Below are 16,735 nucleotides of genomic sequence, written 5' to 3' on the forward strand. Positions count from 1 at the left end.
ACCTGGCCTTACCAACAGCTAAAAAAACAAACAAACAAAAAAAAACCAAAACAAAGGAAAAAAAACAACAAAAAACAACATGACCATGAGGTTTATGTCACAGTCTGGCTCAGTTACTGTGGCACTTTCAGGCACTGACAACTCACTTCCCATCTGTTTCTTCATTGGTTAAATGAAGATAAACCCAATTTCATTGATGCAGTGCTCTCATTAACACATCAGTTTGCTCTTCCTCACCTGTCTTCCCTTGGCCACCATCCAGAAGCTGCCACCTCTACTGACTTCAAAAACATGTAGCCTCTCTTCCTGCAGAGCAGGAGCCCTCAAAAAGCCATAGGTTAAATTTGTGCTCTTTTGGTACCCCTCCTAACCCTGCCTTTGGTGTCACTCTGCACAGAAATTCATGCAAGAAGTTCTTAAACCATCTAAATTCCTATAAAATAACTATGTGTTCAGTGCCAATAGCAGGACTTGGGGGAATTTTCTCTTTTTTTATAACTTTAAACAAAATTATTCTGGAACACTTCAAATGTTGAGCTGGGGAAAAAAAAAGAATCCCAAATGTCAACACTTGGAAGTAGAAAACAACCTGAGGTGAGCTTTATATAAAGTAAGTGGGGCACTGCAGCACAAGCCCTGCTTAAGAAGAGGAGAAGGTGGTGTTGTGGTGCAGCTGCAGCACATGCAGGTGCCTCCCAGGATGGGGAAAGAGAAGGAAGAAGAGGAGGGGAAAAAGCTCTTCTTGAAAATTAGCACAAAGAAACCAGCGTGATATTAAACCCTGGTGTTGGCTGGATGATGGTAAATCCAATTAAAGTAGTCTTTGAGTTGACTATTCATGTACATTTGCTCCACTTAGCAGGCATGCCATGCTCTTTGCCATCTGCCTCCTCCTGTCTTTGATCTGCTTAGCCCCTCTGCTCTCAGGCTTTTGCTGATGACCTTCCACATTATTGTCCAGTTCTCCCCTGCACAAACAACCTGAAGCTTCAAAGCACTGAGGGCAAAATGCCAATATTCAGCCCCCCAAAGGAGGCAGAGCAACACAATGCTGCTCTTAAAAAGATGAAGGGAAGCAGAGGAGCCCAAGAGTGTCCTGCTGATGAAGTGCCAACAGAGATACTCTTATTTCTGTAAGGGTTTCTCCTTCCCCTCTAGCAAAAGTAGCTGGCAGCAGCCTCTCTTGCAGGCTGGAGCCTCCCAAGGCCCTGATTTGCCAGGCAAGCAGCTGCCCAGGGTACCAGGCTGGCCACAGCAGCAAAAAGAACTTTTTTAACCCCATGTCTAGTCCCAGCCTTGCTGTCACACGCAGCTACAAGCAGAAAATTTTGTTCTCCAAATGCCTTTGGAACACCTATTTGTTGAAGCACAAGACAGCACAGGAGCTACCTGAGTTTCCATGCTGATTTCTCCTTTTAAGGCTGCATGAAGTTTAATCTCATTTAGACTTTATTGTGCACACCAAAATAGCAAACAGGTGGATCATCAGGGTGTTTGTTTTGCACATTTTGTAACCCAGTTGCCTCACATGCTTCTCAGAAGTACAAGACTCAACAAAGAGTTTACTTGGGAAAAAAGAAGGATGAATCATGCTAGATTGGCATAAACCTGTGCTGGCAACAGAATTACATACTGGAAAGCATCTTCTGTTTTCAGTTTGTTACGTGTTGTCTTCGGCATCTCCAACCCTGTGCCAGTAAACAACACACAAGATAAATGGGCACAAGCTGCTGTTTGGCATAAAGAGCAGAAATGCCATTTAGGGCTCACCTGGCTCTCATCAGGGCTCTGAAAGGCTTTGGAGGGGGAAAAAAGAGGAAAGACAAAACCAAAAAGAAGAGGTGTGCAGGAAAGAAGCTGACAGCAGCTTTTTTACTAACCCCAAGACCACCTTTCCCATAACGGCACTGCACTGGTTCTCTTCTGTCATCACCACCAAGGCAATCTTACCACACCTGCTAAAACCTCACCTCTGACTTCTTGCAGGCTCCAGACTTGCCCAGAGCCTTTCACAGGGCCCTTGGTATTTCCAGCATTCCTCCTGGTCCTGCTCTCCTCACTAGTCCTTCCAATGGGCCAGTTATGCTGTGCCAGATACCAGGGCACTTCCAGAAGAGGACATGAGATACATGTGATCACATCACTCTCTGTCTCTCCCTGCTGTTTTCCCAGTTTCAGCCAAGTTTTATCATAGACTCAAAGAATGGATTGGGTTGGAAAAGACCTCCCAGATCATCAAGTCCAACCCTGGGTCCAACTCCAGTCCCTTTACCAGATCATGACACTCAGTGCCACGGCCAATCTGCATTTAAAAATCTCCAGGGATGGGGAATCCACCCCCTCTCTGGGCAGCCCATTCCAATGCCTGAACACTCTCTCTACAAAGAATTTTTTTCTGATATGCAGCTTAAATTTCCCCCGGCAGAGCTTGAGCCCATCGTGCCCCCTTGTCCTATTGCTGAGTGCCTGGGAGAAGAGACCAACCCCCACCTGGCCAGAACTTCCCTTCAGGCAGTTCCAGACAGTGCTGAGGTCACCTCTGAGCCTCCTCTTCTCCAGTCTAAACACCCCCAGCTCCCTCAGCCTCTCCCCACAGCACTTGTGCTCCAGTCCCTTCTCCAGCCTCGTTGCTCTTCTCTGGCCCCGCTCCAGCCCCTCAATCTCTTTCCTCAACTGAGGGGCCCAGAACTGAACACAACACTCAAGGTGTGGCCTCCCCAAGGCAGAGTCCAGGGGAAGGGTCACTGCCCTGGGCCTGCTGGCCACGCTAGTTTGGATCCAGGCCAGGATCCCCTTGGCCTTCTTGGCCACCTGGGCACACTGCTGGCTCCTGTTGAGCTTCCTGTCCCTCAGTCCCCCCAGGTCCCTCTGCCTGGCTGCTCTCCAGCCACTCTGTGCCCAGCCTGGAGCACTGCAGGGGGTTGGGGTGGCCAAAGGGCAGGACCCAGTTTTGAAAGGATGGGAGTCTCCAAGTTTCCTACTTTCCAGCCAGACTAACAAGCACCAAAGCCTGGGCAATACCCAGTGCCCAGTCCAAAGGCAAAGCAAGAAGAGTGACCCATCCATTTCTGGCACTGCCCCACCACTCCTGAGTCCTACATGAGGGAGGCACTGGAGAAGGAAGAGCAAACATGTAGGAAATTTGATTAGAAATCAGTACAATGTTCAAAGCATTATTTTGTAAGTGGATCAATTAGGATGTAATTAATATTAGTTTGCTTTGGATATAAATGCACCAAAATCCTGTATTTCATAACATTGTGATGGGGTATTCAGACAAAATGCATAATTATTTTATGCACATGTGTGAGCACTGTGACCACCACAGGGGCAAAAACCCAAGCAAGAAAAGATTGAAAGACAAAACAAGCACAAGAGACTGCTCATAGCAAGGACATCCTCCCAAATACACAAGGATGAGTTGCAAGACATGATGGGCAGAATGAGAAACAGGTGGGACCTCCTCCAGTTTTGGGAATGGGGCAAGCAGCATAAAACCAGGCAGCTTAAGCAATATATACATTGCTGAAAATCAGTATGGAAGTGCAATCCTCTAAACAGAAATGTTTTGTGCAAGTTGGTATGGGAAACCAACTTCATGTTTGTAACTTTTGTTTAGGTTTTCTGATTGCCCTTAAAAGTTACATCCAAGACTTTAAAGGTCTCAGAAAATAGTAACAGAGAAACAAAACCTCCCAGCTATCCTATGATGTTTCAAGGTCAGGTTGAAATGGATATTAACCAATCTTACCCTAGTTTCTTGAAACACACAGCTGGAGTCTCATCCTATTTAAGCTACCCTGAATTCAGCATAAGTGAAGATATTCTCACTCAAGCTGGCTTCACAAATATCAAATTTCCTCCATGAGTTCAAACAGCCAAGGGTAAAACTTAAACATACTTGATCGATGCTTATCTACAATCTTTGGTTAAAATATAAAACCAAGTACATTTATTCTGGAGTTTAAAAAACAAAAAGAAAAAACCAAACCAATAACATCATCCTCCAGTGACTTCTGACCTGTTTCCAAAATCCATTAGTCTGGCACATGAAAGTCACTATCACCAGAAAACCACCTCCATTTTCCCATGCTGACAGAGACACAAGAAGTGCATTACTATCTGTAGGGCTTTTATCAGCTCCCTCAACCTCTGCCTTTATCATTTCCACCAGCTTTATTTGATCTGAATTTGCAGGACAGAAAAGCTTTGCTGACAACTACAGGCAATGCATGGCCTGGGCAACATCTCTGCAGCAGCAAAGGTTCAATGGGCCAAGGTTCATTTTTGTTTAGGTTTTCTGATTGTCCTTAAAAGTTACATCCAAGACTTTAAAAGGTCTCTGAGAACTCAGAAAGTAGTAACAGAGAAAGAAAAACCTCACAGCTATCCTATGATGTTTCAAGATTTCCTTCAAAAAAAGTAAATACTGAGATTGCATACAGATTGTGTATGTTCTCCAACAGTTTTAAATGCCTCTTTTTCCCCATTTATTACTGGGATTTATTATTACTTGCTACAGGACCATCTGAGAGTTATGAATTATCAAAAGCAGAATGACAGAGAAATCTTTTTAAAGACAGACTAATGCCACGTGCTCTCTAGAGAAGCATCCTCTGTCAGCAGGGGTAAAATATGCTCTTTGTCCAAGACAAGCAATCCCATTTCACAGTTCCCTCTCCCACTGCACTCTGTGAGGCAAAGGCACCAGCACATCTTACCGCTGTGCAGAAGATGCAGCTGCATTCCTGCAGAGTGGTCATCTGATCCAGGGAATATTCACAGAGACACAGCTTGCAGGTGAGCAGAGGCTCCAGAGCCAGCTCTCCAGCTTCTGACTCGTCTGCTGTCATGGTGTGAGGACAAGCCTTCCCAGAAGAGCCCATTCACTCATAAATGGTCCACTCAGCCTGAAAAGAGAAATCAATAGCTGAAATATTGCACACAACCCACACAGTCACTTCTATTGATCTGGGGATTTACAAGCAGCTCCACACCCAAATGTACTTCTTGACATCAAATTAAAGAAAAAAACAAACAAACACAAACCAGAACTCGCACAGATGGGACATTATCTCTGTTACACACAACAGTAGAGTGCTCAGAGCCCTCAACAAAGTCCCAGGAACAGGGACTTGATTTGGGACAATAAATTGTTAATTAAAAAAATAAACTGATTCACATGTCCATAGATATATATCACTGTGCCTTTTCAAGTGAGCTTGAGTCATACTCCTCCTGCCCCTATGGGATCCTTCAGGCTTCCCTGCACTCACACAGTTCTAGTGGGTATCTCTACTCCCACCTTCTATTCCAGCTGCTGCCTCAGGAGCTTCCCAGGCAGTGCAAGTCAAGAACAGACTCGACTTTCTAAGCAAGAACTTCAAACATTCAGTCTGCAGTGTAGGTGGTGGGTGCCCTGAGCTCCACCTTCTCCACTGAGATTGCAAGTCCATTGCAACATGGTTAGTGAAGGCAGCTAAACCCAGGCAAGGGCTTCAAATTGCACACCCTTCTTCATACAGGGCTGGAGCTTAAATCCAAACAAGAGTATTTCACATGCAGTCCTCTTTCTTCATTGCCTTGAGGATGCCAGACAGCAGCTTTTGTGCATCCCACTCCCTGGCATCCAGCTCTTCTATTTATGTCATAGGGCTCTTAGGCATCTAACTGAATGGTTTGTGAATCAAGAACTAAGTGCACCAGCACTTTGACAGGGAGATGCTCAGAATAGCCTTGTTTCCACCACACATGGCATAGCAGTGCTTGGGGAAGAAATTTCTAATTATTGATGAGAAACAAATGGAAATCTCATGCTCAGATGTAACATTCTCTGGCCTGAGCATTTGAAAACTGCTTCGTAAGCACAAAAAATTTCAAGACCCTCATTGTTACACAGTAACACTGAAAAAAAGGAATTAAAGAGAATATCCTCATGCTTAAACTGAAACAATGTAAAGCACATTTGCAGATTTTATTCAGATCAACATAGACTGTTCACTGCAGCATTTAAGGCACAGAAACACCTATTCCCATCTCTAAAAAACTTGACCCAAGTTTCTGAACACCTATTTTCTGAGAACTTGCCCTGCTTCTGAATACACTCAGGTGATGGCAAGATGACCTTCACACCTATTTGCTACGAGCAGAGACCTGGTGACCAGCTGTGCAAAGCTGTTGCAGCAGCACCAAGAGTTCAGCTCCACTAAAGCCAAAAAGCTGCACCACAAATGGAGACGGCAAGAAACATGAAACCAATCAGGACCCATCCACGTGCCTGTCAGATTGAACATCTCATGAGGCAAACAGGAGACTCAAGCCCTTTGGTCCACCTCTGCTGGCCTTCCCTGCAGCCCTGAGCATCCTCATGGCAGGGCTATCAGGTCACATCTGGCCTTTCTGAGGCTCCTGCAGATACTCAGTGTGCATGTGACTTACTGCCTGAATTCCTCCCTAGAGGGGGAGAAATGATGGGGCTCAGGGAGTTAAAGTGGTCAGTGCACAGGGAATTTTTCCCCACATCTCCCAGCTCATAACCTGATGCCCAGCCAAGCCCCATGCCCAAACCTGGCCCCTAAAGCTGCCTGCCCTGTACCCCCACAGCCTACAGAAAAAAGCTTTCTTTACAAATGCCATGCAACCACAACAAATCTGGGGCAGAGCATGCTTAGTCCTTTTCGATTTTTTCACTTGGAAGTTTCCTGGCCTAACCTGTCAAAGAAGCCACCAGATTTGTACCTTGGGATGTCTTTCCTGTAAGCACTCAGTTTTAAAAGATACAAGAGTCATTGCCAACCAAGCTCCTGACCACACATCCAAAGTAAACTCTCTATTTTATGGCTTGTTGTCATTAGTTAAAACATACGTTGCTCCCATATTATTCTTGGTGCAGTCCTGGACCTGCTACCACGATGCCCCCCACAATTTTTCCATGGAGCTGCAGAGCTGGAGCTCCAGAAAACTTGGAAGGAAGCCTCCCTCTGAGTCAGGAACTACAACACTCCTCTTTAATTACTGCAACGGGTGGGGGGAACACTGAGTCACTGGAAATGCTATGGCAGATCAAGAACTACCTGTTATTTAAACCTACATGCTAGACATTATCTCAGTATTCAGGGGAACTGTAGCACATTTACTCAGGTTGCTTTTCCACATCAGTTGCATCTGTACAGGAAGAGACTCACCCTCACCCTGCACAGGATTTGAAATGTCTTCATTACACAGTGAAAGGTAACAATGTTAAAGGGAAGGACACACAAAAGAACAGGTAGGAATATTTCAGGATGTTGGAATGGATGTCAAGTGGATAGAGCTGTTCCCAAAGTCAGTGCTCCTTTTATAACCAGAAGGGCTGTGACCCTGCCTGCAGGCAGCATTAAGGCAGCCCTGGGAAGATTCAGGTGTATGACTGAGGTTTAGGGCTGAGGGCTAATTTTAGATGGCCTAAATCCAGCACTCAGTGTGACAGCAACAATGCCAGTGAAGAGCAGGCTCCTGTCCACCCTTCTGCCCCAGCAGCAGCCTCATGCCACAGCCCAGTGGCTGCAGGGACTCACAGTGATACTCCACTGTCACTGTAATAACTCTGATATATGAGGCTTGTATATAAACTCAGTTTTGCTGCCTGTGCCCCCACACACTCATCCTTCCCCCACACCAGGATGCCAGAGCAGGGCTGAGGTTCTCCCTAAAACAGGCAGAGCACCCCATGGAAGCCTCCAGGAGACAACACCAAGCAAACCTGGCAGACCAGAGGATTCAGTGCCCAGACAGCCCAGGCTGACTCACATTACAGCAGCCTCAACAACCCCATGGGAGTGCACAGCTGAAGGGAACAGGCTCAGAGGCACAGACACAGCTCCACGTCCTGCCTGCTCAGCCCCTGAAGGAAAAATACCCTGGCTGCTGGGAACACATTCCCTCCACACTCCCCGAGTTCCCTGGATCAGGCTGGCACAGGCAAAGCCATCCTGTTAGCACTGAGAGCCTGCCTGTCCCAGGCAGAGCAGATGCTTGGCCTGCTGCTATTCCCAGAGCAACCTGACCCACTGCTCTCTGCATCTGCCTACCAGAACTGGCACTTCTGCTGCTGCTGCCAAGGGGCACATGCAGGGGGAAGAGTTCAGGGTTATGGAGAAGGGCAGTCCCATCCAACAGCAGCTGGGCTCCAAAACCAGGTTCATTCTCATTATCAGATCGCAGTGGAAACAATGGGGAAAGACAATTCTTCCTCCAGTTCTCACCCTCTACTCCTTCTCTTTACCAACACTTCACTATGCACTGTCCTCTCCCAAGCTCTCAAATCATCTCCTCAGCTTTCCCAGCCTGGCAGAACTGACTTTTCCAGGTGCTGCAGAGAAGCCACGAAGCTCCACCTCAGTTGCTCTGAATTTTTACAGCTTTCACTTTGCTATGCTTAGTCCCACAGACTGTCATTAGTTAATTACACATCCATCGGGTCTCTTTACAGAGGATTAAAATTCCTATTGTAATTACAAGTGAGTTGCCAATAGGTTAGGCTGAAAATAATATATCTTGGATGTATGTGCTGTGCAAGGGGAGAGGAAGTCACTGAAGAATGAGCTGGGGGCAAAGAGGAAAAGATTCCACATTTGGTTATATCAATATAAAAATGACTTGAATTAAAAGTAAATGGAAAGTCGCTGAAAAATAATGGATTCTTGTATAAATAAAATACACTTTTAAGCACTAAAATCTTCCATTTCATGCTTACCAACACAAGTGACCCATTTAGGATGGCATCCCAAACAAAGCAAGAAATGTGTCACAAACATTGTAATGCAGCACCAAACTGCTCACAAAACCCTCCACTGAACAGCAACACAGACTCCACGAGATGTTGTGGGATATGGATAAACATTCCAAGGACATTCTAACCCAGAGAATCCTGCACCAGCCTCAGTCAGTGGCAAGGAGGGGTCAAACATGCCCCAGTGTATGCAAACACTCAGGAACTGTAAAGATCCACTTTTTTTTACATCCTTCTCTCAGTCGTGGACATGCACAGGAACACAGATCCTACTCCTCTATTCATCACACAGGATTTCCAGGAAATTGGACATCTTTCCTCAAATTGTCTGCCACCCACCTCATAAGAGGACTCATACTTCCCTGGCTCTAACACTAAAAATATTGATGCCACAGGAAAAGGCAGGGCCAGAAAGTCTGATTGAATGTGAGAGAGCCACGTGGGGTCAGCTCCAGGACTGCACAGTCACCAGGACCACAGTTTGCCAAGCACGAACATTCCCTGTTTGTTCATTTGCCTGTGGACACTTCTGCTTTGTCTCTGGGAGGTGACAAAGCTTTGTGCTTTCCCATAGGACTGAAAGGTCTCAACACTATCTATGAGGAAGAAAACTTTGGAGTGTGCTCAAAGCAGGTCTGAGAGGGATAAGCCCAAGCAGAAACACCAACAGCAAAGCAGTGGAGACTCTGAGTGAAAGATGAAAAACTGAACAAAAGCACTGGAGGAAGGATTACAGAACTTGTCCTTCTTAAGGGCCTCCTGACAGCACAATGTCTGATGTCTGGCTGTGAAAATTACTTTCTAGCAGAAAATATCTGCTGGTTCTGCTTCTAGAGGCACCCACTGAAACTCCTGGCATTGGTGTCTTGAAGTGGAAACTATTAAATCCCTGACAGGGGGTGTGAGAGCAGCTGGGTGGGTGTCTGGCAGACAGCCAAGGTAAAGCCACCACAGCTCCACAGAGGTGTGAAAAACTGATGCAACCTGGGGCTGAAACCTTCCCTGTAAGCATGAATTGTAAGGTACCATCCTTGTTGCAGTCATACAAAGGCTCACTTGAGTCTGCCCAGCTGCCTCAAACCAAGACTACTACCAAGGAACAGAAGTTTCTCTGTGTTTGGGATAGAGCAAACAAGCCAGGCAGTCTCCTGAGCTGCAACATCAGAAGGACATTGTCCATGTGCTCGCAATCAACTCACTGTATTTAGCTAAAAAAACGTGTCTGAATGAGACTTTCACTACTTAGAAACATCACACAGAAACATGAAAGCCTCCTGCACTGAAGCTGGAGAGGAATAAATGGATTTTGTTCAGTGCCATAAGTCACCCTTTCATTTTTCATGTGCTGTATTCGATTGCAACAACAGAGCTCTTGGAGAAGCTCCTTCGAGCCTTGTGTTTGCAAACAATCCTGCTGAAGGCAGGAGCTGTGTGCTTTTAGCTGCAATCAGAGCTTGAAGGAAGCCAAGAAACGCACAAATATGAGACACGTTGTTCCAGGAAACATTAATGGAACAAAAAGGGTCCTTTAGGAGTTTTGCCCTGTGGGTTGCCAAGTGCAGGTCCTTCTGTCCCAGCACACCCTGGGCTTGCCATAAAGCAGCACCCAGGTGTGTGCACTTGGATACACGTGGTGGGATTGCAGAGAGCTCTGAGGAAACATGTGGGTCTAACACACAGCACTGCACTTCCCTGTTTCACAAAAAAAATATTTCAGTATCCAAACAAACCCACAGCACCTGTGCTACACTCCTGTTCAGTGCACCAGCTATGACTGAACGTCCTTGAAGACACATTTGCAAACCCTGCAAGTCATTCTTTCTCATGCCCTAGAGATTTTTTTAAGCACTCCACCCATGATGAAATTACTTCAGTGCCATACAAAAACCTGGTTTGGCATTGTTGGGCTCAGGAGTCTGTTGTTTCCTGTAACTAAGGTTCCCTCTTTAAAAAAATAAAATAGAAAAACTACCTGAAAAACATGAGTGTTAAAAACCAATGCTAAAAAAATCAGGCCCTTGGAGAAAAAGAGCAATTATAGAAAAGATTTAAAAAATATAGAAGAGTGGTATTAAGATAATGGGGTCATATCACAAGATATACACTGAGCTATGAAATTAGGGCATGTAAAGACAGCTGTCAGAAAGCCACATTTCTATCAGCTTCAGCAAACCCCATCATTGCCAGTTTTAGTTATAAGGGCTTAGCTCTCCCAACTCTGTCAAGATAACATTACTCAAAATTCCCTTCTGAGACAGCTTTTTGAAACTCAGCAGATCTGCACAAAGAATTGGTCTGGATCACGTGCACGAGTCCTTCTGTGGTCCAACAGGCTGCCCACTAAACCACAAGGTATTCATTTCTCTTTTAATATGCACTGAGTTACCTCCCTAGCCCAGACAGCATTGCTTATCAGGCAGTAAAACATATGATTAAAGCTCCAATTTCAGAAAACCTTCATCTTCAAGAAGGACATTTAATATGTCTCCTCTATATCAAAGCTTGAATGTTCTGCTTTACTGCAATGAGATTATTAACAAGTTAAACAAGTACTTAGATTCTCTGAAATTATGGTCTCAAAAAAGCAACCAGACCCATGAATAGGTCTCATTTTAAATACATTTCTAATATATTCAGAATTACTGTATTACATCTGTGCTTTAATACAGCAAGCACTGGATTACACTCATGGACAGGGAAAACCCATTTCTGGATTACCATAATATGCTACCAAGATGAAGCATTAGAGACAATGAAAGTATTTCAATATGTGCTCTCTCTGAGCAGGGCTTAAAACAAGTCAGATGTATAATATTCCATGACAGATTTCTGCACTGTAAAATTTTTATTGCCAGAAAAGTCATTTAGACAACAAGCAACAAAAGCAAATGTGTTGTCTGGTACATGAGAACACACCAAAGGCAATTTCTCTCACTTGTTTTCATTGGAATGCTTGGAAAAAAAAAAAAAACCAAAACCAAAACAAACCTCGCACTGCTGTTGAAGAAGCAGTAGTTATATGGAATATTTTCATATCATGCTAGCAACCAAAAAATAAATAAATCAAATACTTCTAAAATAACGTAGTGAGTGGGAAGCCTCTTGCACAAAAAAAATGTTAAGGGACAGACTACAGTAGTTAAGAATATCATCCAGCTTCCTGCTAGGAAATTTTATACCAAGGATGCTTAAAATACACATTGAACAGTTTCCCAAATCTCACATGCACTCAGTCATTTCAAAACATTCTAATAAATCAAAAAGTCATTAGGGCACATACAGAGCAGTCTCCATAAGTCCTGGAGGATACACTTGTTGGGTCACATCCCTTCTGTAGTGTAACACTGTGAAATGTGAATAACTCTGAGATTTTAGAACACCAGCTCTTCACAGTAACTTCTAGTGACCCCACATCAGTATGTCCTCAGGGACATTTTTTGGGAGCTTTTTGTTGGAGTTTTTTTGTGAGAAGACCTTGGACATTAACTGAATATAACAAACCACTTATTTTTTTCCCCCAAAACAGATGTGACTGTGCAGTTGTGGGAATCCTTTATGTATTTCCTTGCAATGCTGCTTTACAATAAGGGGGGGAAAAGTGGCCTTTCCCCCTTCCATTCCTAAAAATCTGAGTAGTCCAAGAAAAGGGAATCTAATAGCTAATGGTGAAATAAATTCTGAATAAATGGTGAATAAACACTGACAGGCTGCAAAGCTACATCTTCCTGCACCAGATCTGGCTCAGTTGGTTAAACCTTGGTTGTAATAATGCCAAGGTCTGGGTTCAATCCCCTGTGTGGGCCATTGACTGAAGAGTTGGACTCAATGATCCTTGTGGGTCCCTTCCAGCTCAGAATAGTCTGGGATTCTCACCCTTGTATAATCTACTGGATGTGAGTCCTGGGCAGGTCTGTGGTCATCAGTCTTGGGGTGAGCCAAATGCATCACAGCTCCTGTGCTGGGCAGTGTGACAGTGACAGCCACAGGCACAGCGACTGGTGACATGTCTAGTCCCACAGGTGGCCAACAGCAGGATCCTCCTGAGGTTTTCTGTTCACCCTGGTCACAGTGCTCAGCTTTGCTAAGCAAAGACCAAGTGCAGTCAGACAACAGAACTTCAGTGTTTTGGCATCAAACATTTCCAAGTATTTCCAAAACACATTGAAACAACAGTTATACCAAGTGGAATTTCAAGTATTGGTCACCAGGTCTAAGATTAAACTCTAAAGCTTTCCTAAATAACATCTCCCATTCTTAATGACAACCTCTCTCAATGTTAAGCTACAGGGAATTTCCACCCATCCTAGTTTGGTGCACTTTACTTTTAACATCCTGTTGACAAGATGACCACTATGAAATAAAAGCACATTCGTCAAGACATTAATGACAAAATCATAGATGTTCCTTTCTGACCACAGGAAGGCTTTTGGTAACTGAAGCATTTACTAAGCAAAAGGAACTGAGCTTTTGGGAGGTCAAATGCATGGATGACTTGGCTTTCCCAGCTGGAACAGGAAGTCAGATGTAACAGTTTGCCTTTGACACAGAAAAAAAATGTTTATTTTTGTTAATCCGATAACAAAACCTTGGGATATGCTAAATCCTTGAGCTGGAATGTTTACAGTTTAGTTAGGGCGTGTTCAGAAGATATTTGTGACATTGGCCTGGTCTTCTCTGAATTCTGCAAAATGTACTAAAAGCCAACTACTTAAAAAAATTAATGTGTCTATTTTTAGAAGGGGTGACCTGAGAAATGGTTTTTTTCAGTGTTTGCAATGAGATGATACCTTTGACAGCTCTGCCATTTCATCTTGTCAAGCCAAAAAAACCTCCAAACTTGCAATTTGGTCCTCCAGTCTTTGATCACCAGAAGCACTGAAAAGCACTTTCACACAACTTTAGATTTACATCAACAGAAATCACGAAATAAGTTCATTTTCCTTTTATAAATTTTTTGTGTGACTGCTCAGTGAGCAAAACTGACACATATAATGTTTTAATTTGCCCCTATCTAATCTTACAGTCAAACATGCTGCTCATCATTATAGAATAAATACATTACTCAAGATAACCAAGATAAAACAGTTAAAATATTGAAAATTGCCCTTGGTCCAAATACATCTCAGTGACTTAGAAAGCTGGCAGAACACTCTACCCAATGACAACTTTCAAGTACAAGGACATTCAGTGAATCAAAGACTGGGAGTCAAATCTCACCATTAGACCTTGGGGAAGTCACTGTCACCAATACAAGCCTTTGTTAAGAAAACAAAATTAATAGCTATTGACCACACTAAAATTTTACAAGAAAAAAATACAGTCATCAAGAAACAATAGTAGAGGTTTAGGCTCAGACATGAGGCTGTTTTGAAACTAAACACAAGCAGTTTTTGAAGTAACTACCACTACTGCTTTTCACAACTGGTAATTAAACCAACCAGAGTTTATCCCTAACCCACTGCCCTGCCAGTTCTTGAATGAGCCTTGCCCAAGTCAGCTGGAGATGAGGAAAGGACAGTGCACTGAATGAGTTCCACATCTGCCCAGACCTGGTGAAAAAAGAGAAGGAAACTCCAGAAACAATCCCCTGACTGAGCTTCTGGCTGCTTGGCCTCTCAATACTCACATTTCCTCTTTCTCTTTCCCAGCCCACACGTGGGAAGAGAAATGAGCCCCAACCAAAAGACAGCTTCAACCAAAACTAGTCTTACACTCCTGCCTACAGTAGCCATGTATTTTTAAAACAGTTGTATATTCTCACTTTTAGAAATAAACATTTTTAACAGAGCACAATCTATTTAGCTCTGCACTTTATTATGTAAGATAAATATGACTTTTTTTTTTAAACTTCAGTTAAAAAAGCTTGCAGCAATTTGGCTGCTGGCACTTTTTATCACACAACACAATGTTGTCTCACTGCCCCACCTGATTTTCCACATCCACCTCCTGCCTCCATGTTTCAAGCTTTAAGCATTCACAGGAAGATTTTTACCTGTACCATGTCAAGCACACAGAACACAGTTTGTTTCTCACAGGCTCAATGCAACCACTTAGAAATCCAGATGTTAGTACAAGACATAGAATAAACCAGAAGTGTCCATCAAATGCAGTTAGAGGTTTGCATTCATCATTCCCTCACTTCCACTCCAAATTTCCAACCTTCATTACAGAAATAATTACAAAGGAGAACAGCAACCTGCAAACATGCAAGATTTCAGCCTCAGGTGCCTCAGCATCTGGAAGCATCTGGCTGGTCTCTACATGATCTTAGCCATGAAGGTGAAGCTCTGCCAATGGAAGGGTTTGCAGTGGCTTTGATGGACCCTGCTTATGTGAGCAAAGATAAGCCACTAAGAGAGCAGCTGAAAGAGGCTGCCCTACCTTCCAAACACTCAGAAAAATGAGTATGTAGAGCAGAGCACTGAAAGAACTCCTAGACTTATTATACTACAGAATGACAAGCTTACAGAAACCTTTCTAAAGGCACCTTTCTGCTAGCTGGTCTTTTAATTATGACCATGACAATTAATGCCCTCCAATAGGCATTTTGTCTCCATTGTTGCAGAACTAGGAAAAAGGGCAAGAATTCTGGACTTTTTCTCAACTCCTCTCCCCACAAGTGCATGTTTCCTTCATTTGTTGGTCCATCCTCCCAAAATGTGGAAGGCTAAGTCAACAAATGGTCAAGCCACACACACCACTTGGGTACTTGTAATAAAAACATTGACCACTCCAAAACATACATGTCCCTAAAATACTATTGGCTAAATTATATATATATATATTATATATATGTGGGTTCTACTTCACCCCAGGCAAACAACACCATTGCCTTTCTCATAAATTCTCTCTGGAGACTGATTAAGAATCTCCTGAACCCACCAGTGCAATTATGAATAGGTCAGGAGGGTGCAAGGTCACATCATCTTCACTGTGCAAAACTTCAGCCAGCAAGTTATTGCTGGCACCAGGGATGTTATCTCAGCCTCTAGAATGGGTAACTCCCATGGGGAAGGGTTCCAGCATCACTGGGGGGTTTTTTGGAAGAGGAAAGACCAGCTTGTTCTCCTTCATCATCTCCCCACCTCCATCTGAATGCTTCAAAAATTAAGCACAGGTGGAACACAAGAACTTTCCCATCTATTGCTCAGACACAACCAGTGCCAGCCTGTGTGTCACTGCTTCTACTTAATTCTGGAATTTTCTTTGCATGTGAATGATGACCTTCTACACTAGCTGTCATGAAATGTGGTTTTCCTTCTGTGTAACAGGGGTTTAGAGCATGCAATTTGGAATGATTTGTAGCTACATGTACACGAGCAAAGAATTCTCCCCTAAGCCACAGCAACATATACCACATAAAGCTGAAAGCAGAGCTAGTCTGGAAGGAATTGTTTCAGTCCTTGAACACAGAGATCCAGCTCTTCTGTTGCAAGGATTTTTCCATTTGCAAACCTATAGAGCTCATAAATGTTTTCAGATCAGCACGTTTCATTCCTGGCTATCTGAAAATACAATAGTTTGTGAAAGCAAACATGAATATCATCAAAGCTTCTGTCAGATACCCAGACAGAACCCACTTCTTCTTGAGTAATGGCTCATGTCTTACACTTTCCCTCCTCTCCTCATTATTAAAACAAAGTAAAAGGCAGAAAAGCTTGCAACAGACACAAATACTGACAGTCTCAATTAAAGGGGAGAAACAGGAGCATGACAGTAAAATGGTACTTTTTTTCTTTCTAATAAAAAAGTAATTCTTTACTCCATCTCCTAATCAGCATCTGGACAAACTAGAGAAGTGGCTCTGTGAGAGCTTAATGAAGTTCAACAAGATGCTGCACATGGGCCAGGGCCATCCCAGACATGAATACAGACTGTGAGAAGAATTCATTGAGAGCAGCCCTGCTGAGAATGACTTGGGAGTTCTTGTGGATGAAAAGTCAGACATGAGCCAACAGTGTGTGC

At 43.7% G+C, this 16,735-nt stretch overlaps 1 protein-coding gene across 6 annotated transcripts in view; it reads right to left on the reverse strand.

The window, feature by feature from the left end:
• The window catches only part of RNF144B (ring finger protein 144B), an 87,582-nt gene that overhangs the window by 29,146 nt on the left and 41,701 nt on the right, over positions 1-16,735 (reverse strand). For all 6 annotated transcript variants that reach the window (XM_071553179.1, XM_071553182.1, XM_071553183.1 and 3 more), the window contains exon 2: positions 4,722-4,910. In XM_071553179.1, coding sequence (XP_071409280.1) covers positions 4,722-4,886 — 165 coding nt within the window. In that variant the 5' untranslated portion in view covers positions 4,887-4,910. The remainder of the gene's footprint in view (positions 1-4,721; positions 4,911-16,735) is intronic.

This window comes from Pithys albifrons, chromosome 4 (genome assembly GCF_047495875.1).
Source record: "Pithys albifrons albifrons isolate INPA30051 chromosome 4, PitAlb_v1, whole genome shotgun sequence".
NCBI classification, from domain to species: Eukaryota; Metazoa; Chordata; class Aves; order Passeriformes; family Thamnophilidae; genus Pithys; species Pithys albifrons.